At 33.4% G+C, this 22,518-nt stretch overlaps 3 protein-coding genes across 3 annotated transcripts in view; 1 reads left to right on the top strand and 2 right to left on the bottom strand.

Annotated features, from left to right (window-relative positions):
- Positions 1–3,749, bottom strand: part of LOC107634091 (cysteine protease ATG4-like) — a gene marked incomplete in the record, with an annotated part of 6,339 nt that extends 2,590 nt beyond the window's left edge. Inside the window, 5 exon segments of the mRNA XM_021123936.1 lie at positions 291–376; positions 465–581; positions 584–1,013; positions 1,781–2,019; positions 3,611–3,749. Of these exon segments, the coding sequence (XP_020979595.1) occupies positions 291–376; positions 465–581; positions 584–932 (552 nt within the window).
- Positions 7,086–8,156, bottom strand: LOC107611360. The gene is made up of 3 exons (XM_016313297.1): positions 7,890–8,156; positions 7,375–7,806; positions 7,086–7,253 (listed from the first exon to the last, which is right to left on the bottom strand). Exons 1-3 carry the CDS (start codon positions 8,154–8,156, stop codon positions 7,086–7,088), a joined length of 867 nt encoding a protein of 288 aa, XP_016168783.1.
- The window catches only part of LOC107634103 (2-dehydro-3-deoxyphosphooctonate aldolase), an 18,546-nt gene continuing 10,984 nt past the window's right edge, over positions 14,957–22,518 (top strand). Inside the window, exon 1 of the mRNA XM_021123922.1 lies at positions 14,957–15,025. The gene's annotated coding sequence lies outside the window, so the exon portion shown is untranslated. The remainder of the gene's footprint in view (positions 15,026–22,518) is intronic.

The following is a 22,518-nucleotide window of genomic DNA, read 5'->3' as shown; positions in this document are numbered from 1 at the left end:
TAAATAAATAAATAATAGAAAGCAAGAATTAATATATAGAGGGTTTTTTTTTTTTTTCTTCTTTCTGGGATACTACAAGAACTTCTATTAGAATAGAACTGAGATTACAAAAGAGGATAAGCCATCTTCACATCCTCATATACATACAAAAGGTATATTTAAGACGTGAAAATCTCAGCTAAATAACAACACATGCTAATCCTTTTAAATATTAGCTAAAGGAGATTATACTAAGGTACAATGTGGCAATAGCTTAGTTAAATACAACCATTGGATAAAAAGCACAATACCTGAGCTACAAGCATCTGGCTGCTCCGAAACATACATCCCCAATTAAAATCACTAGTATACTTTGAATCTCCAATAGCATCAAAGCCTATAGATATGTATGTACATTAATATTTGTGAATGTAATATCTAACATAAAGAAACATCCTAGAAAGCGTAGTGTATATTTGACAGACCTTTCCAATATGTTACTAAGATTTTTGAAGAAAAATCTTGCTCAAGTGCAGCAAACTCGTTACTAGTATCTACATTTGCAGTCGATTCTTGTTGTGAAATATTATGGCAGACACCAGAAACCATATATCACCATCAGAACTTGAAATCTCAGTCCTCCCTGTCCCAAGTACACGTTCTTGAAATCTCCTCATCGAGCCACTGTTAACAACTTTCCACACAGCAGCTGCCCACCCACTATTTCCAAAATAAACTGCTTTCTTTTCAGAAGACAATGGTTCACTATGCGTTTCAGAGACCAAAAAACCAGATGGAAAGAAGCCTGACCACAAGGAAGCGTTAGGATACTTACTTTCACCAGACCCTACTTTCAAAGAAGCTGGCACCTGACTGTTATCTATAGTCTCAACTGAGCTTTTAGAAGAACATGTTGCACCAATGATCCTCTCACAAATACTCTTCAATACCATTATGAACCACAAAAAACATGAGTTGGCTCATAGGAAAAAACCGAGTGTAGGCCAATATCTGCAGGTGAAAGGGAAACAGACCTGAAAGGCATCCAAAAACATAAGCTTGTAATCATTCAAAACAATTTAGGAATTGAAAGATTCAGCCAAGAAACAATTAAGAGCTTTCTTTATTGAGCTATTTAAACTATCCAGCAACCAAAAAGGAAAAAACAAAAAAAGGAATATTTTGAGCTACCACAAACTAACACAACTAAGTGAACCAACAACATATGTTGTCTCGACTAGCTAAAAAAAAACAAAGGAATCAATGGATATTAACATTATCATCCACAACTCGTTAAGTATCCCCTAATCATAATCTTGTTGAAAGAGAAAATCAGAAAGTCCAATTCCCCAAATCTACAGAACCATCCTTTACTAAACACGATAAACGCATTACACATACATAATCGATGCCCAGGATCAATGATGCCATTTCACACATTAAGAATTTCCATAGCACAAAACATGAATCTTCATTGCAAGGGGAAAAAAAACAGAGAAAAACATAAAATAAAAAACACAAGGAACAAAACCCAGAAAGGAAATTCGCGCAGAGACATAAATCGAATAGTTTCGGAGCACGCAAATCCAAAATTCATTGAAGATGCTAAAGCAATTGCACGAGTAAATCAACTAACCTTGATAAAAGAAAATTCGAAGGGAATTTTAAAAGTTAACAGAAAATAAGGGGGGAAAGAAAAGATTTTTAATTTTTTATACTCCTGTATTAGTTTGATTTTCCTTTTGTGGGAATGAGTTAGAATTGGATGAGAATAAAGTGAAATTGAAAAAGGACACCATACCAGGAGGATCTTGAAGTGTTATAGAGCTATTGGGAGACTTGGTTGAGACTCCACTTCTCTTCTTCTTCTTCCCTCTCTACCTCTGTGGCAGTGGGGCGGGTAGGGGCGGGTTTTTGCCCTACCCGACCCCGCCCCGCCGTCCTTGCACTCCACTACTACCCGCACCACCCCTACCCGCGGGTAGTAGGCTGCTCTACCCTAACCCGTCCTACGGGTACCTGTCCCGCCCCTACCCTCTCCTATAAAAATTAAATAACATTTTAATTTTTACACATTCATATATAAATTAAGATAAAAACTTAAAATTCATAACTAAATTAAAATACAAACATAAGATTCATATAATGTCAAATAACTTGAAATTAAAAAAAGATTAATGTTTAATCACTACAAATTTAACAGCACAATAAAGAAATTGCATCAAAGGAGTCTTCAATCATTATTCTTGTTCTTCCACCATTTAACAAACCTACATTGAAAACACAGCATATAAACTAGTTAAGTTAAGCATTATGATTAGTAAACACAAAGTTTTACCAAATAACTTGGCACCATTTTTGAAAAAAAGGTGAAATAATTTTTCAGAAGTAAAGCAATACCATTGAGAAGAAAGCAACACCAAATTGAAATTCCAAAGTAAAGGTAAACAAAAATAGAAGCAGCCAACACTTATTTCAGAATTGAACAATTTGCATAGGTATAGTTTCCATGGCCAACCAATAAAATAACTCTAATGATGATGCAATTAAAAGTTACTGTATAGCTATGCAGAAATATTTACTCTAACTCTAACTCTGTAAAATAATAAATAAAAAAATCAATCTTAGTAATGCCTCATGCTAAGAATATATAAAAAATGAATCCTATTAACCAATCTCACCACCCTTTACCTATTAACCACAACCAATCAAGTGTTACCCCAGCAAAAATTTCTCAATTATATCGAAAGACCAAGTGCAAACTCTCCAAGACTGTTCCAAGTTCCTAGTCAATCTTTTTAAAAGTAAAGCCAAAAACAAATTAGGGTGGTTGTTCATTCTTGTTTAACTAATTTGCTAGTTAGTTGTTAAGGGAATGTAGTCTAAACTAAAATTAGAGTTGGTCCACGGCAGCCGGTAACTTCAGCCATTCATCAAAGGAGGGACTTATCTTCGTCAATATAAATCTTTGGGGGCCGACATGTGAGTTTGAGCGAAACCACTGTAAGGCAACTTGGAAGCGAGTCATTCATCACATCATCAATTCATTATCATTCATTCATGGTGCTACTATATCTACGTGTATGCACAGCAAAATTATTTTTGCAAGATAACAAATAATATTAATTTAATATTAATAAAAATGGGGCACACCACCCTTTTGTTAGGAGTGTGGTTTCAAGTAACATTTCTTAAGAAATTGAAAAAAAGGGTTTAGCACCAATGCATCATATATTTTGCCTTATCCATTTATAACTGAAAAGCAGCATAATCCAAAATTGCAGGTTGCATTCAAATAAAAAGAAAAACGTTGCAGACAAAATGAATGTTTTGCTTGTTTGAATAAACAATATTATGAGTCTAGTTTAACAAAATCAAAGCATCAACAACACAAAATCAAAAATCAGAATGCACACAATCAAAATAGCAACAACACAAAATCATAAATCAAAGCATCAACAAGTAACATCACAAAATCAACCATCAACAATACAAAATCAGATTATCAGCCATCAACAGCAATCATAAGTAATATTATGAATTTAGTTTAACTATTTTAACATAAAAAATAAATCATACAAAATTAACTTAAAATAAAAACTGAAGAAGCGAGCCGGAGAGGAGTGCTTACCAGTTAGCAAGAGACGATGAGGGAGAGGCGAGCAGAGACCAGAGACAGCAGACGGGAGAGGCGAGCCGGCGAGGACAGTCACGGCGAGGAGAGAAGTGGGAGCGACGCCGACGTGAGCTCAGTGAGGGACAGCGGCGAGGTGACCGAAGCAGTTGAGCAGAGGCTGTGGTCCTTGGAGAAGAGCTGAAGAGGTGAGCTCGGTGGCTGTGAGGACGCCAACCGGCTGCAGGGACGGGCGGGCTGTGACGGGTGGTCTAGTGCAGCTGAGCAGAGGCGGTCGTCTTTGGAGGCTTGGAGAAGAGCTGAAGAGGGGAGTCGAGGGTCTGGGATTTGGGAACTAAAGTGTGAGTGCGCTCCTACCTGCCCCGCTCAACAACCCGCTCCGGTCTGATTCCGCTCTGGGTCGGGTTTAAACCCGTTTCAATCGGATAGAAGTGGATCAGGTACCTACGGGTGCGGATATTTTTATCAGTTACTATTCTCTTTGTCGTCCGATATTTTTCTTTCCTCCAACTTCTTTAAGCCTTAAATATGCTTTTTAATTTCTTATAAACATTAAATTAGGACAAATTATATAATTAAATAAAGTAATTTTAAAATTATCTAAATACAATTATTAAAATTAATTATATTTTGGTTCTCTGACTAATAATTTATATAAAGTACTATAGTATAATTATTAGAATTAAACTGATGATCGAATTAATCAAATTAGTAATTTATTGATAGGAGTGAATGCGGATCGAATATGGTCAAAATCTCAATCCGATCCGCACTAAAATTATTGGATCAAATCGGTTCTAATATCCGTCATTTTTAAGCTTGGATCCGATCCGATCTAATCGGATCGAATATCGGATATATCTGCAAAACACAAAAATATTTTTAAAAACTTATTTTTATTAAAAAATACTAATAAAATTCTTTTTTTTCTACTCTTTTAAATATGTTTATTCTTAAAATAATATTAAACATATATTTTTAAATAATAAAATTAAAATAATATAATATATATGATAATTAATAGTTGAAATAAAACATAAGAAGAATATTTAATTATTTATTTATTTATTTTTGGAGATCTGCGGATATGCAAATACCTACATAAAATTCGCAATCCGATCTTTGATCAGATCCATATCCGCAATTTTTTATCGGATTCAAATAAATACCGCGGATATGCGGATCGAATCCGATCCATGAGCACTCCTATTTATTGATTCAAGTGATAAATTATTAATTTAATAGGTCAATTCTATCTCACGTAAATAAAAAATATAAAATAATTAATTTAAATATGACAAACAATAACACTGAATAATTGCATTTGAATTTTAAATTTGAAAACTATGAATAAATCTTAAAAGTATGGACAAACCAGTGTTTTATGTAGAAATATATTTGTTGTGAGTAGAAACAAAATCGATTTTATCTTTGTTTTTTTCAATTAGAACTACGTTTTCTTTTGTGATACATACAAAATTATTAGGAGTGAGCACGGTTAGAGGGTACTTAATTATCCGTCTAAATTCGAATTGAACTAATTAAATTGGTTTTGGAATCAACGAATAATCAGGTCCGATCCGAACCAAATCAATGACTCTCTTTAGTAATTGGTTCGAGTAACGGTTTTGAATGCAGAATTCAAACCAATTCGTAGACCCGATCATGTATTAATTAAATAAAAAAATAAAAATTTAAAATATATGTGCCTTTTAATGATTTTGAGTTTCTCTCTATTGCATTTTTGTATTTAACTTTTAATGTGTTTGGTGTTTAATATGTTTGGATTTTAATGTGTTTAGTGTTTAATTTGTTTGGATTTTAATATGTTTAGTTTTTAATGTGTTTGGTGTTTAATATGTTTGAATTTTAATGTGTTTAGTGTTTAATATGTTTGGATTTTAACATGTTTAGATTATTTCTATTGATTTTACATTTTTATTGTACTTACAGAATTTGTAAAATAATTTTTTTTTATGAATTTCTATTTCATCGGATACCCAATTCTCCAAACCGAACTAATCCGTTTTTAATCGGTTTGATTTGGTTCGGATACATACACAAAAAAACGTAAATTCAAATCAAACCGAACCAATTACAATTCAATTAATTCGGTTCTAATTTCACCCTAAACTCGAATCAATCCGACCCGTGCTCACCCCTAAAAACCAGATATGGTTATATTTTTTTGGTGTCTTCAGATATAGTTCTATATTTTGTAGGAAAAATACCCTTACAAAATTAATATAAAATAATTAAAAAATTAAAGAAACTCACCTGAGGGACAAAAAGAAAGATCGGCATGGAATCCGACCTCAAAGTGAGAGAGATTGATGCTGATTTAGAGTTTTTAAAATTTAAATATAAGTGTTCTAAGGTGTCACGCTTTATATTGTATTTTAGTTTTTTTTTTGGTGACATATTGTATTTTAGTTTACCTTAAAGTAATTTATATTTAAATTTTTAAAATTCTATATTCTATATCAATTTATATAAATTAGTTATATTTTAATTACATAATTTGCCCATTAAATTTTTTTTCTTTGTATTACATTATTTTTTCTTTATGTATTTTTCTCTATCATTAAGTCAACATTTAATTCATTTATTTTTTTATGATATTCTCTAATTTAATCACTCACTAATAAATTATTATATATAAAATAAAATTTAAATTTTTAATATTTATTTAAGTAGATAAACGAACAAATATTTTTCACATACAAGTCATTATTTCATACAAGTTCATACAAGTCTCTTTAACCTAATTCACCTCACGCGCCACTATTTAACTAACTTTTCAATCAATGCGTGAATATATAACTGCTTTTTCGAAAGGATTTTATTTTTACCGAAATTAACTCAATGATGGTTACAATACAAGAGTTATCCACCCTAAAATGACACTTATAACTAACGTCGACTAGATGATGCCCCACCCCATCAAGAGTGGTACAAGTCCTACGCGTGTGACCCACTTGACGACACAATCTGCATATCTTCTCCCCGCTATGCTCAACATCATCCATGTTGTTATGAATCCTGGAACTGACGGGGTGACCTCTCTTTACTCTCATCATCCTAGGGTTGGGCCAAATATAGGCCCTGTCATAGGATGGTCAATCATCCTCGTGACCAATCGGTCGAAACTCTGATCAGTAAACATTAAAGACCGACTCATGCAATACATAGGATGTACATACCACTTTCAATCAAGTCGTGCATGAGAATAGGCTGCAAGAATGTAACGGCAAGGAACATCAAGAGCCTAGAAATACCCACAATCACACTTACCCTCATCAAGTAGCACTTGGTAATTCTGTTGCCTAGACCCGAGCACTGCTGCTAACTCTTCAACCACGAACATAGTCCTTTACCGATCAAACTGATAAACATTCATAGTGTTTACATGCTTTGAGTTGAACTCTATGGCCTTCATCAACGTCTGTGAGAATTCAGTGTCAACTTGAAGCTAAGCAAGGGCCTCTGAACCCTTCCTAGCAAAAAGTTCACCCAAATAGAAATAACTTGACTTAACAAGAGTAATGATGGGCAAATTATGAGAACCCTTCATGACAGCGTTAATGCACTCCGAGATGTTTGTTGTCATGTGACCAAACTGACGACCCTCGTCCGCATACTGCACCCAATGTGAACGAGGCATTTCTTTAAGCCAGTTTGTAATTGCAACATTCTCGCCCCCTCAGACGACCAAAATAATGAGCAAACTTCCGCTGCGACTTCGAATATGCTACGTTAACCAGAATCTTCTTCAAGTCCTTGTTTTTGAAGTGACTCATGAAGTTGGCAGCAATGTGTCTTGCACAAAACACCTGAAACGCATGCAGTGGTTTCCATAAACTTTCATCGGCATTCAATGCAGCATCAACTGATTTGAGCCTATCTAAAATCACTAAAACGTCGGGTTTTGGTGTCACATGTTGCTGCAAATACAAAAGAAAAAACGACCAAGCCTCCTTCGTCTCTTCCTCAACAATGGCAAATGCAATAGGCAATATATTTGCATTGCCATCTTGAGCAATAGCCATAAGTAACGTGCCTCCGTATATACCATATAAGTGGGTGCCATCGATAGAAATAAGTGGCTTGCAATGTTTGAAAGCCTCAACACATGGTGGAAACGTCCAAAATACCTGAAGAAACATGACAGTGGCGATTGCACCAGGCCAAGGCTATGTCACAAGTTGCACCAAAGTACCTAAATACCCATCAACAGTTAGTATGTGTAGGTGGATACTTTATACATACTAAGCACAATGTATTGAATCTTACCGGGTAAGTACATCTGCATAGCGAATAACCAACGAGGAAGCTCGTTGTATGACTCCTCCCAATCGCCATATATTCTAGTAATGACTCTCTGCTTTGCAAGCCAAACCTTTCTGTACGATGCCTTATAACCGAAGTGATTCTCCACACCTCTCTGCAAAACCCTTATGCTGATTGTTGGATCTGTTTTGACCATGTTGAATATGTACTGAGCAATCACCTTCGGATACAACCTACGATGGTCTAAGCCCATCGATGTTTTCATACAAGTATGATGACCACCGTATCTCCTAACCTCCCATTTTTCTTGCTCTCGGCGATACGCTATGCATATGTTCCAAGAGCAATCGGGTCCGAATCAGATAAACTGTACATCATGCTTCAACTGGTCATTCTCCAATATTTTATACTCCACAGCCCTCCTGATACTATACCTCTTAACTGCCAATATGTATCGTGGTATTTAAAATTAGAATAATTTGTTTTAGGAAATAATATTATTTTTTATTTATTTTGAAAAACAATCCATCAATCTTGCAACAAACAATATAGAACAAGTAAACACATAAAAACACAAACTCCAAACACAATTTAGAGCACTATGAGAAACAAAAATTAGCAACATCATCGCTCTATCTGCTATCTGTCCCTGCACATATATTCATCATATGAAAACCTATCCCTGCCTCGAAACAATCAAATGCCCTCCCTGGTCATGACCAACTAAAATTCCAAGCCTCAATAATTGGCTCATTGCTAGTCAAAAAGTTATGAACCTTCAATTGTAAAAGCCTCAGAGGTTTTAGGTTCACAAATGTTATATTCCTTTTATGCGTAATTCCATTATAGAAAGCAAAATCCCACCATTAAGATTCAAGAAAAACTAGTTGTGTTTTGCATTGCTAAAAGTAATCATTTATATAATTAACTACAAAATTTGAAACCTAGTATAAAAAAAAATATCACACATTAAAATACTTAACTTTCTAGATCCACATTGTTTCTAGAAACTGTAAAGATTTGAAAGGCTACATAGAATCTGCAACAAATGATAATTGGATGTGTCACTACTTCAAATAATCTCTCTTTCAGGAGAACCTCTCATTTATAAGGGGCTTGAACTTGTGATGGGGTGCAAAGATAATCATACATTCAACATTAAAACTGTCTGATCTTATAAAGGCCAATCCTCAAGGAATTATATTCTTAATAATAAAAAATCATCACCTGCAAAATCAGAATTTATGTTAGTATAAACAATAAAATATGTAAGCATTTTCACTCTAAAATAGATGAAACATATAGTAAGTAATGTGGTTGTTTAGAGTATTTATGTTAGAATAATTTGTTACTTTGCTAGAAGACTTTGGTAATTTTAAACTTGTTTGGATTTGTGCTTGAAGTTTTCTCACAATTTGATTTGAAGAATCTGAATTTGTAACATCATGGATTAGTCTACCAATGAAATAAATAATTTGCTCATTTCTTTTGTAGGATATTTTAGACAATATGTAAAAACTTTACTTCTGCATCCTTTTGATGTTTCCAGAAATATGTGTCACTTTTTATTGCTTGCTTCTTAGTAGTTCTTATTAGTAAGAGAGAAAGGATTAAGAAAGGATTCTTAATCATTTATATTATCAAAAAATAAAATGAGTAAAAATATGAAAAATTTCATACCATTCTTGTTATTCACAAAATGGTGTGGGATCAATATTGAATTTTTTTTTCTTCTCTTTGCTTATCCTCTACAATATGTCAGAAGAGTTAATCACATATAAAAGTTCAGAACTCAAATACAAAACAAAATACACAAAAAAATCTTTCACCTGCTAAAAGGTAAATAAATGTATAATCACTTCAATTTTCTTTTTTAATAAAAAAATAATTTCATTAAGATGAGTAGAAGGATAATAAAAATTGGGGGATAAGGGATACCCAATACAAAAAGCAAAAATAATAATCACTTTGAAAATATTTTGTAATTTTACTTGTCCAATTCTTTTGTTAGAGAAAGTACGCAATAAAAAGTAGGAAATGAAAAGGGAATTCAAATTTTAAGTTCTTCCCTCAATCTATTGATTTTTTGTATTTGCATGACACATACAAAATCATATATTCGTAAAAAAATTTTATGACTTAGATGCCAATACTTTCTGCTGCAAGTACCACCTTTTTTATTAGGGGACAAAAGTACAATCATGAATTTCAAGAGGGCAAAGTCTCCCGTGTAGAAAGTGTTATGGCTTCTACATGTGTAGAAATGGAGTGGAGCTGGCAATGTGCGACCGAGAGAGCAGATGTCACAAGTTACAGCAATGGTCTCCTCTCGAGTCAGAAATTGCTACTAACTTCACGTGACATGGAAACATTATTATCTTGTGTTAAGCAAACTGCGGATAGATAATTAGTATGAGTTCTAGTTGGGTCTCGTTTTATTGGCCTTTTTGTCATAGGTGGAATGATTTGAGGTTCGCAGTTGGAACGTGGAAGTGCACACACCTAAATAATTTTGCTACATAATATGACTGGTCCATATATATAAAATATTAAAGGAAAATAAAAATATATATAACATTCACTATACAAAATAAAACAATACACACGTTTAATTACCTACGTTAATTACTCATTATACTACTCAATTACAATAGCCACACAAATCAAAATATAAACAACATAATTACTTTTCATAAGAGAACAACAGGCACAACAAATGATACAACATAATTTTAGATCCTTAATCCCGAATTCTAAATACTAAACTAATACCAAAAAGAGTTAACAAATTTAGAAATTAGGATTTTATGCATAAGATTTATGTTTTACGATATATGAATTAAGGTTTACAGATTATGATATATGTGTTACGGTTTACGGATTTAGGTATATCGATTGATAGTTTACAATTTAGTGTTTATTATTTAGGTCATTGGGTTCATGGTTTGCAGAAAGAGAGTTCACAGTTTATCTTTAACAAAATTATTGTTTATGCTTACGGACTTAGAGTTTATGATTATATCTTTTTGATTCACAAATGATAATATATGGTCTACGGTTATTAGTTTCGTTTTCAGGTGTCATATTTTACAGTTTACTATTCATGATCTTTGTGAATCACTTAAACTCAAACCTTAACTCACAATCCGAAATCCTAATCCCTAAAACTGAATCCTAAATCTTATTTTTGGAAATCCAAATTACTCACATTCAGAGATACATGATCAACTACAAATTCATTCATTAAATTCGTTTTCACCACTAATTATTTAAATTAAACCCTCAAAGTATGTTTATACAAAATAAAACTAATAAACTACTCATAAATTACATTACAAAAACTTTATACATATCTTTTTTTCAACTAAAAAACTACTAAAAACATAGGTCAGATATTCTTTGACCCACTTAGTGTGTTCCTCAAGCCTTTGAATATACATATGATCACAAATCCTCTTATATCTCAACGTCTAAAAAATAACAAACTAATTATACTTTTGTAAAAATCATTTAACTCCGTCCAAAAAATCAGATTCATCTAACCTTGCGCAAAAAAAAGCCCACCTATGATAAGCCCATTGATACCCTACATTAATTACTCAGAAATTTCTAACGTTAACAAACTATTATCTTAACCCATCACCTGAAAAACTCTAGATGATTCCACTGTGCACTGCCAGAAATTGTCCCCTTCTTAGACACTTGTCACACACCAACTACTTCCAACGCATTTCTACAGGTGTGAAATTGTCTCACATTCTACACCAAAAAATTTGCCTTTCAAGAAATAACTTACAGCAATAGCTACAAGATCTTCAAGCAACTCCTCCAAGTGGCGAAAAGGATATCAAATAAGGAGATAATGCATATAGTTCATTAATATTCAGAAGCATCAAAGAAAAAGTAAATGTTGGCAAAATGATGTCCTATAAATTTGAACGATTTTGATAAGTAACAACTCACCCACTGTGTTGGACCATCAATAGGTGCACTCAATGGATCATCATGTACCTTAAGAACCAAGAAAGCATTTAAACTGAAAAAAAAATTACAAAAGATTGGAGAGCGCCATCTGTGCATGTTAGGTAATGTAATTATGTCAATGAAAACAATTTGGGAAATTATGGAATAATCTTTCTTTTAAGATATAGAAAGGGAAGTAATGCAGCTTAGAGTTGGTCATTAAAGCAACTTTGACCATATTAACATGTACTAATCTGGCTGATTGTGTTCACATAGATTCATCCTATTTAATGAATCGTAATTATATCATCAAATAAATGGTTCAGGAAGGGAGATACCTTTCTCCCTAACATATTATAACCTTCCATTGAATAAGAAAGCATAGAAAGATTCAAATAGTTCATCTTAAAGAGAAATATATAATAAAACAAATATTGACTTACAATAGGGCAAATTAGCTTCTCTCATCCACTCCAGGTTACGTGGATCAAAAATCAAATCATCTATATAAAAAGGCAACGAATTTAATCAATTCTGGGTTTTGAAAATAGAATGATAGTGGACAATCAACTGTAGTGCTGACATTCTTTGAGCAAAGTTAAACCTTAAATGCATGTTAAAAATTTTGATTATAGGAGGGAATGTGCTACAGATCACTTAAAAAGAAAAAATATAGATTCAAATTAAATCATACAGGTGAAAAGAACACAAGATTAAAAAGAAACTAGAACATGTGGAAACAGAAAGCAATTCATGATACTGAACGGTTTCAAAGAGTAACATCATTCAAAAGCATACAGAAGACCTCATAAAAGATGTTATAACTCACTGTAGGACCCGCTAATAAAACTTGATGGATATTTTTGGAAAACGAAATTCCAACACCCAAAACTCACCGGCAAGTGTACCGGGACGCATCAAGTAATAAAACTCACGGGAGTGAGGTCGATCCCACAGGGATTGAAGGATTGAGCAATTTTAGTTTAGTGGTTGATTTAGTCAAGCGAATCAAGTATTGGTTGAGTGGTTTGTAATTTACAGAAACTAAATTGCATGAAATTTAAAAGTGAGAGGGACAATTGACAAGAAATTAAAGAGGGCAGAAAGTAAAAGTGCCGAATCTTAAAGAACAAGAAATTAAATTGCAGAAACTTAGATTGCAAGAAATGTAAATTGCAGAATCTTAAGATGCAAGAAATTTAAATAACTTGAATCGTAAAGGGAATTGGGAATTAGATTTGCAGAAATTAAACAAGAGAAAGTAAAATTCAACAAACAGAAATGTAACAGATGGACTCAATTAAACCGGATCTTGAATGAAAATGAAAATAAGCTTGGTGTAGCAACGAAACAAGGAAATTGAAATTGAAAGCTGTAGATCTCAGGACTCAAGAGACTAGATAGCCAAGTCTAGATCTCACTGCCTTCCTAGATCCAGCAAGAACAATTGCAAAGGAAATGAAGAAAAGTAAATTGCAGAAATAGTAGAAGAAGAAGCAATTAACAGAAGTGGAAATTCAATTATGCAGAAAAGTAAACAAGATCTCAAGGTGAGATTGAAACAGAAGTTCTTCAATTCTCCACCCAAGATCCAAAGCAAGAAAAGTAAAGAGTGCTGAGCAAGAACAAGGAAGAAGAGAGATCAATTCTCCTTCCTAATCTTCTTGAATTCTAAAAACAACAACTAAAATGTAAAGGTAAGCTCTCTCTCTAAGTGTTCTAAGAATTCTAAAAAAAAAGCTCCCGGAAAGCTTAAATCCTAAGCTATTTATACACTTTCTTCAAATGGTCTTCAAGCCTTGAATTGGGCCTTTGCTCTTGATGGAATTGGGTTGATAAAGGCCTCGGTTGATTGCTCTTGGAGTTAGAGAGAAACCCATTGTGAACCGGGCTATGAATCATAAAAGCTTGAGTCAAAGTTTGAGGTAAACTTTGGCTCAAGCTTTTTATACCAGCCACCCCCTTTTGCTGCTATCCACGTTTGAGCTAAAATTTGAGGTCAAACTTTAAGCCAAACGTGGATCCCCTTGTATGCATGTGTGGCGCCAACGTTTGCCAAAAAGCTTGAGGTGCCAAGCTTTTTCCTCCAGGGTGTTTGTTTTGTGGTGCCAACGTTTGCCAAAAAGCTTGAGGTGCCAAGCTTTTTCCTCCAGGGTGTTTGTTTTGTGGTGCCAACGTTTGCCAAAAAGCTTGAGGCAAACGTTGGCGCAAGCTTTTAAGGATAGCAATACTTCAATCCGTGATGAAATTGTAGTTAGCTCAAGCAAAAATTCAAACAGTTAGTGGGTTAGTCCAAAGTTAGAGAAACAGAAAATAAAAATGCTAGATCTAGATCTCCACTTCACTTGATCATTGTCAATCTATTTCAATCCCCGGCAACGGCGCCAAAAACTTGATGGATATTTTTGGAAAATGAAATTCCAACACCCAAAACTCACCGGCAAGTGTACCGGGTCGCATCAAGTAATAAAACTCATGGGAGTGAGGTCGATCCCACAGGGATTGAAGGATTGAGCAATTTTAGTTTAGTTTAGACTAGCTTACTTATTGCAAAGAGTGATTTTACTTGTACTAGATGAACACTTTAGCAAGACATAAGTCAAAGCATTTCTCAACAGCAAGAGTTAAGTATAGATACAACCTATTGGTTTGCAGTTCCTTTGTCCTTCCTTCTGTTGTGCCCCTTTTGAGTTATGATGCATAATGTCTTCAATTGATGGTTAGTTCCCTGCACAATTCTCAAAAGTTGCTTGCTTCTCAAGCCCTTAGGTTACTGATTAGTACATATGAATAGAGGGTGGCTTTTGGATTTAATTTGGTGTATGGGAACACCAAACTTAATTCTAATGTTCTGAAAATCGGTTCGAATTGCCCGGTCGAACCGATTGAACCGCGAACTGGTGAGAATTACGATTCGGTTTTATGCTAAAACCGGAAAAAATAAAAACCGTTGTTGAACCACTAAACCGGCCGGTAATCGGTCAGTCGAACCGAACCGGGACCCGGCTGGTTTTTTGCTTTGCCCAAAAACACTCAAAACGCGCCGTTTAGCATTCAGTAACCCCCTCCCCAACTCTTGCGTTACCAACCCTAACCCACTCTGATTTGCAGCTGTCCCTGGTTTCTAAAGTGAAAAAACCTGCAAAACTGCCATCTAAGGTGCAGCCAATTTCCTAGGTTCTGCTATCTCAGCACTCATATAACAACTTAAGATTCTTTTGAGTGGGTAAAGGTTTATTGAAAGAGATTCAGAAAAGCATTTTCTTTGAATGATATTTTAAAGCTTACATTAGACTATAATTATATTTTCATGTGTTTATTTATATTTTATTATAAAACAGTAATTTAGGTTGAACCACGATGGAATGGTTGAACTAGTAGCTAGAGTTTGATGACAGATTTTGTTTAGAGAACCTTGCAGTATTCTTTGTCTTAGATCTGGTGTGGTTGAAGCTTCAGCCATTGCACTATCACCAATTGAGGTCTATAAATAGAATATTAATTTGTTATGGTGCGTGCTTTGTGGGACGAGAATCTACGAATAATACCTTGTTTTGCATTTTGCTCAAGTGCTTCGTCAAGTGAGATCTTATTCTGTGTGTTAGTTTTGGTGATCTTATTCACATTGTTCATGCTTGATCTGGTTTCTTTTAATTGCACAATGCTCGAGTCATGTTCCATTCTCACCGTTCACTTGTCTATTGTGTTTGAAAATATATTATATGATTTCGCAAAGGATTTTTATTTTTCTAGAATTTCATCTTTGATTCTGTTTCATTTCTTCTCACTTCTCAGAACTCCGTTTTCGCCTTCTTCGTCACTTTAATCTTCAGTCTCCCAAGGGTTTACGCTAATATCAATTAAGAAGCATCAGAAACGCAACGAAAATGGCGTCTTTGGATCCAGAGATTGCAAAGACGCAGGAAGAGCGCAAGACGGAGCAACAACTCGCATCCCTCACTTCTCTCACCTTCGACACTGACCTCTATGGCGGTTCCGACAAGGGCTCCTACCTCACCTCAATCCCTGCCAGTGAAGATGAAGAGAATATCGATGCCATGGATAACGAGGTTGCTCGCAAGCTTGCCTCCTTTACTGCCCCCAAATCTCTGCTCAAGGAGATGCCCGGTGGTGATGACAGCGACACCGGATTGGGGTTCAGGAAGCTGCAGAAGATTACCGACAGGGAGAATGAGTACCAGCAAAGGAGGCTCAAGGCCATTGCTAAGAAGAAGAAGGAAGAGGAGGAGGCTGCTAAGGCGGCGCCACCACATGCTTGTTTTAGGAGGGTTTATCACTTGTTGCTTGCCTTATTCATTTGTAGAGAAAAATAGGAAGGTTTATCATTGCATTTGCTTGTTGCCTTCCTCTTTTGCAGAGAAAAAGTTTATCACTAGTTGCTTGCCTTAACTGGTTGCAGTTGTTTATTACCTTACTTGTTTGCAAAACAAATTAGAATATCTAACTTTTAGATGCCATAAAATAATTATTAAAATTAATTCTCTATATATAGTACAGGTATATGTTGTTTAATTAATATTTGTTTTAAGATTGCATATAATATAATTTTTTTTTCTATTCCCTATCGCAAATCATGTTAATTCTCCTAATCTTTAGTCTGTGTTTCCAATCTCTATCATTAATTTGACATGCAAAAGTTTTATAATTAATAAAGAGCTTATTTTTCTAGTTGTAGACTTGTTAGTTTTTCTTTGTTACTCCTAATTAAATTTACTTAATTTTGCTCTTTTTTCCTCAAACTTTTTATTAGCTTTAACTTATATTATATTGTGCAAATTAACCAAATTTAGTCAAAGATTGGTATCTACTGTTTTTATGATCTATCAAGATAAAAAGTTTGAATAATAATAATAGTATTGTTAATATTAAAATAATTGCAAAATCATTATTTATTCATTAGATGTGATTTAACTTCGGATATTATAAAACATGATAGACTTCTAACATCATGTATCAAATAAAATAAAGAATTTATTTTTTTAAAAAATAAAAAACTACTGTCTTGTTGAGTCCAACAATATAATTTTTTATTTCCTACAATAAATTAGAATACATAAATAATCAAGAGTCTAAAATTTACATATATAACTAAACAATTTAATTGGGGACAATTTACGAAAATAAAATATTTGACTTTTAAAATTACACGAAATGTAACTTTTGCAGTTTAGATACGAAAATACAACTTTCTATAAATTTATGTAAACCGTAGAAGGGATTCCATGAATTTGAAATACACGTAAACCGCTAGAGGGGTCGGTAGAGGTTCCACGGTTCTGTGAGGTGCATAAACTATGGAAGGAGTTCAATGATTTATACACGAGTTTCACTATATATACCAACCTAGAGTGAGTGGGATATATTTACATCTATCATTTGTATTGTCAACGAAATAAGACTATATTTTGTAGTACATTTTAAATTTATTCCAATTGTAAAAATGATATAATTTTAAACGATTTGAATAATATTGATTTGATTTATACTTTTCAATCTAATTCAATTTTATGCAAATGATTGATTTGTAGGGTGCTAATTTAAATTTAATTTTCAAACTATTTTGATTTAATCTAATATAATTTGAATTAAATAGAATTATATTCTATTTAAATTTAAATTTTTTAATTTAAGTAACTCATTCAAATTTTTAGTACATATATTCAAATAATATTTTAAAATTTTAATATGTATATTTATATATATTTAGTTAAATAATACTCTCAAATTTTTATTAATAATAACATATTTTACTCTAAAATATTTAAAATTTAAATAAATATAATTTAAATTTTTAAAATTTTAAATCTTATAATTTGGATGATATATAATTTCATATATTTGTTAATAATTTTTTTTGGTAACTTAAAAAGGATAAATTCAAAATAAAAGAAAAAAAATTAAACCTCAAGAGGAATTGTAAGTCTACAACATCATTAGGGACAAGCATATTGAAGGTCTGGTCATGTCAACAACCATTTAGAATTAGTTTGGTAAAGCTTTTGATTTTTAAGAGTAGTTTATGAAAACTGTCTTTTAGAAGACAACTTTTTAAAAGTTGCAGTTTGATAAAATTAAATTAAAAATGACTATTAATAATTGTAGTATTTGTGCTGCACAAGACTGCACAAGTACTACAATTATATTATTGTTTGGTAAAATAGCTTTTAAAACTTAAAAAAATTATAATAAACGTGAAAAATAATTTATTTTTTCAAATTTTTTAAAATTTTATATAATATTTTAAAATAAAATAATTTTAAAATAAAAAATTCATAATAAATATAATAAATAAACTCTTTTATTTTTTAATTTTAAAATTTTATATAAGTATCATAAAAATTTATTTTATCCTAAACATCATCATTAAAAATACTAAATTATCTAACTCAAATTTTAGAAACTAATAGTTTAAATATTTACTCGGGTAAATAAAAATGACACTCTGAGTTGGTATATATAGCAGAATTCGGTATTTTGCAGCATGTTTATGCATGTTTTGCATCTTCACATAAACCGTGAAACACTACTACAATTTCTGTGCATTTGCCTTCTCTACGTAAATCGTGAAATTCCACCCACGGTTTACATTCATAATGCGTGGTACCCTTTCCATGGATTACATAGAATTCTAAAAAATTGGATTTTCTTATCAAAGAATTAAAAGTTGTATTTTGATAAAATTAAAATTCTATTATTTTATTTTGGTAAATTGTCCTATATTTTATTTAAGTTTCTTGATGATAAATTGTACTGTATTATTGATTCAGGGCTCATTTAGTACGTTTTTTTTGTTAATCATTGTGTTGAGGTTGTAAAAATTGAGTTAAAAATTTTGTTAATTTTTATTAAAGCATGTTAAGTATTGTGCTGACTTTATTAAAATGTTGTTGACAATTTTGTTAATCTTAGTTAATTTTTGTTAATTTTTTTTATCAAAGATAAAGAAACTCAAATCTGCAATCTCTTAAATGAATATAAAAAAATTATATCATTTAAGTTATAATTTATCAACAATTTTTATTCTCTTAAATATATTTATTTATATTTTATTTATTATTTTATTATAAAATGGTTGTATTAAAAGTATGTAATAAAAATCTAACCTAAATTTAAAAAATTTTTAAATTGGCAGTTGTCATATAAATTACGTTTAGTTTTAGAAGCCCTTGTTTTAATTTTGTTTTATTCTGAATTTTCATAAAAACTTTGAAAATGGTTTGAAATCCCTGTTTTTTATATGAAGTGGAAAAATTCTTTAAATTTAAAAAGCAAGGAGTGAGGATTTTAACTTTGTTCACTTCGGTCACCATTCTCTATTGACTATTGACTTTTGTGTATAGTCTACATTGTTCTAGTGTTGTGACTTTGATACCTCTTGGATAGCTCTTACTTTTCAGGGACCTCAACAATTTTCATGTTGTAATAAAGACGATCTACTTAGTATCCGTTCCTGTTTATAATAAGCCAATAAGGGTATATCGATTTAAGTATATGATGAAATTGATGAGTCGTAAGGACGTTCTTGACGTTTTAATATCCCATTTAGGGGGTATAGTTTAATGACGTCTTTAGATTGTTATGGTGACGAATATCTATTGTCTTATTATGTAGTTAATCCGTTTAGGAGTGATCAGTGATACTTATACAAAGTAGGGTTTGGAGGTTTTCAACCTCCCTTATTCAATGAAGAAGGTGTTTTTTTGGAGTTAAACGGAAATCTTCGTACTTTCGTGTTGACACTGTAGACTCCTTAATCATTATCTAGTGAACTTATACTCCCGCAGCGCAGGACCGGGTTGTGGTTACATCACTTACCCCTGTGGTTGTTCAAGAAGATAGGAAAGGTGTATGACGACCCGTTGGAAGCCTTCCAGTCTTATAAAAGACTAGAATCTCTACAGTCTAAAGGTAGGTCCTTCACAAAGTATAAGGTGGACGTTGTAATTCTATTTATTAATATTCTTTTATGTAAAGTTTAAGTTTCCGTTATTATTTGCTGTAGATACCAAGTACTTGGAATGTTGAAGTGTAATTCTCAACACAATCAAATATTTATTATTGTACTTTGTTTTCTTTTGTCCTTACACGTCGGTATCTCCTTGTTTCTATCTACTTCAGATGGAGGTTAACGAGTTCTTCTGCCTCTAGACTTCCCTTACTAAACTGACCACATGGTAGTCGTACAAATATTCTCTGAGGATTGAAATAGAGTAGTTCTAGACTATTTTGTAGATCGAATCACTCTAAGTTACTACTTTTTGGTAACTAGACCGTCCTCATAAAGTCGCGTTGATGTAGTTCGGTTGGTGTAGCAGCTCCTGCTGGTCATCAACATGGTTTGAGAACGGGTCGTTTAGATTCCTCTAGTGGGGGACCTGGGTTTTAAAGACAACCTTTCCCTGGTCTTGGTTGAGAACATCACATGCGAAAGTGGACGTTTAAAGTTTTATTTTGAATTTCTTTGGTAAGGTGTCCACAGCTAATTCGAATTTAACGTGTTAATTCACGCGAACAAACTTGAATTTTTTCTCCACAAAACATTACATTATTGAAGTTGTATTCTATTTGTAGGTGTATGGTGAGGATAATTCAGTGGTTGTTGAGAACCTCGTTATGGTTCTGGTCACGTATAGGGTGGCCGACTGCCCGATCTGCTTCATTGTTTACCTATTCAAGGTTTTAGTTACAGGTTGTACCAACGAACTGGAGGAAGTTGGTTTTAGAAGAAGAAAACACAATATCGTAGTAAGTACTGTACGTGTCATAGACGTTATTTACCAAGGTCGGAGAGTCGTATAGAGAACATGAAAAGATGAAGAAGGAACTCGTAAAGACCTGGTATAAATTTTAGAAACTTGGAACTACGACGTAGACTATTGTTTTCTAGTTCAAAGACGCCCTTTCATAGGTACACGGAGTTTAGTGAATGGGATTATGGTAATGCCAATCGGAACGATCGCATCGTACCGGGTTACGGAGAGAACCAGCACGGTTACTTTCTAAATCGTTCAAGCCGAAGGGAATTGGGTAGTTGAAGAACCACCTTTAGTTTGTTGTTCACTCGTGCTAGTCTATAGTTTTAGGAGGGGACCGTTCTCTGGGGTGAGCTAAGTTCCGGTAGTTAAAGGAATTTCTCGGGGCCTTCTACGTGGTGTTGAGGTAAGGGTTATTGTGTTTCCCATAGGAGCAATTCTTATGGTCTTCCTTGTTCTACTTCTCGTTTGAAGAAAGGAAGACGTAACATTTACCATACGGGTCGTAATCGAGGTGGGACTATTTTGTATTAGTGTTTAATAGTCTCGTTATATTGTTTTTATAAACCTTCCGTTATCTTTTAGTCGGGTTTCGTCGGGTTTTAATAGAATAAAACGTAGAGAATTAAATAACGATCTTATTAACTTATTATAATCTACATTAATATCTACAATGTACGTATTTTATATGTACAATTTAATTTATTCCATTAAAACCAATAATAGAGGGATCGGACCGTTTTATTATCACTAATCGTTGTGGATCACTCTGGTTTATAATGTTGTCTGGTAGTTTTAAGTTGTCCCATCGAAGATGACTCGTTCGTACGTTTTGTTATTTACACAAGTAAGTGAGAGGAATAGAATGGTTGGTTTAAATGTCTTTGAATTTAGTAAAGTTTTCAAAATCCGTTGCGTTACTAAGTAAGTCAAGATAAATCGATCGTTCACCCAAATAGTTCGTCTTTGTCGAAGTCAATGTGTCGAAGCTAATGTGACAGCGTTTTTGGTGGTCTTGTCTCGTTTTAGTTGGTGTGTTATTAAATTGTTGATAGAAACGTGGCTCACTTTGCTAAGGTGGTGGCTTTTGGTTTTATTTGTTTGTTTTGTGAAAAATTCTCTTTTTTTCTTGTGATAAAAAAGTAAATCTTATAGGTTGTGGTGGTTATGTTGAAGTCGTATATAGTTAAAGTGGCTCAAAGGTCTTAATAAGTGCTAAACACACTATCGCTTCTCCCTATTTTCCCCTTCTTCCTTCCTTGAAACTCTCCTTATTCTCCCCCTCATCATGGACTGTTGCCCGTTGCTGGAGCTTCACAACTCGATTCTACAGCTGCTCAAACGGAAACGGGAGTAGCGGGGTAACCGTTGGGTTCTGCGGTCTCTGGACTGACTCTCTGGGCTAAGCTGGCAGCCTCCTAACCCGCCACCGCTCGAACCCGCCTTCTCTTCCTCCCCGATGCCTGAACCTACTCGTATGCTGCTGCAAAGCTCTACACGTTGCCTCTTTCCTCTTACTTCCCGCAACTCCCAACTTCTCGCACACCCTTAGGTCACATTCCACACTCTACAAGTAACGCACTACTAGCACCACCACCGCCCGTTCTTTTTTCGCTCACTCACTCTCTGCTCTCCTCAAGACTCTCCGACGCAACACAAATGAACCTAAGGAAAAGGTGAGAGACGTGCATTTACAGTGCCCAATTATTGAAATTTATTTTAATTATAAATTATCACAAAAATTTCCAAAAAAAATTTACCTTATTGTTCCACCACGCAAAAAAGGTTGCAAGGCCTTTAGCTTAGTCAATACCTGAACACCATGGCAAAATCAAATGATGAAATGACAAGATTGGTTAAATACCCATGAAGTTAGTC

This window comes from Arachis ipaensis, chromosome B01, assembly GCF_000816755.2.
Source record: "Arachis ipaensis cultivar K30076 chromosome B01, Araip1.1, whole genome shotgun sequence".
NCBI classification, from domain to species: Eukaryota; Viridiplantae; Streptophyta; class Magnoliopsida; order Fabales; family Fabaceae; genus Arachis; species Arachis ipaensis.
The sequence above is the reverse complement of the archived record's forward strand: the minus strand, read 5'-3'. Positions and strand labels throughout refer to the sequence as shown.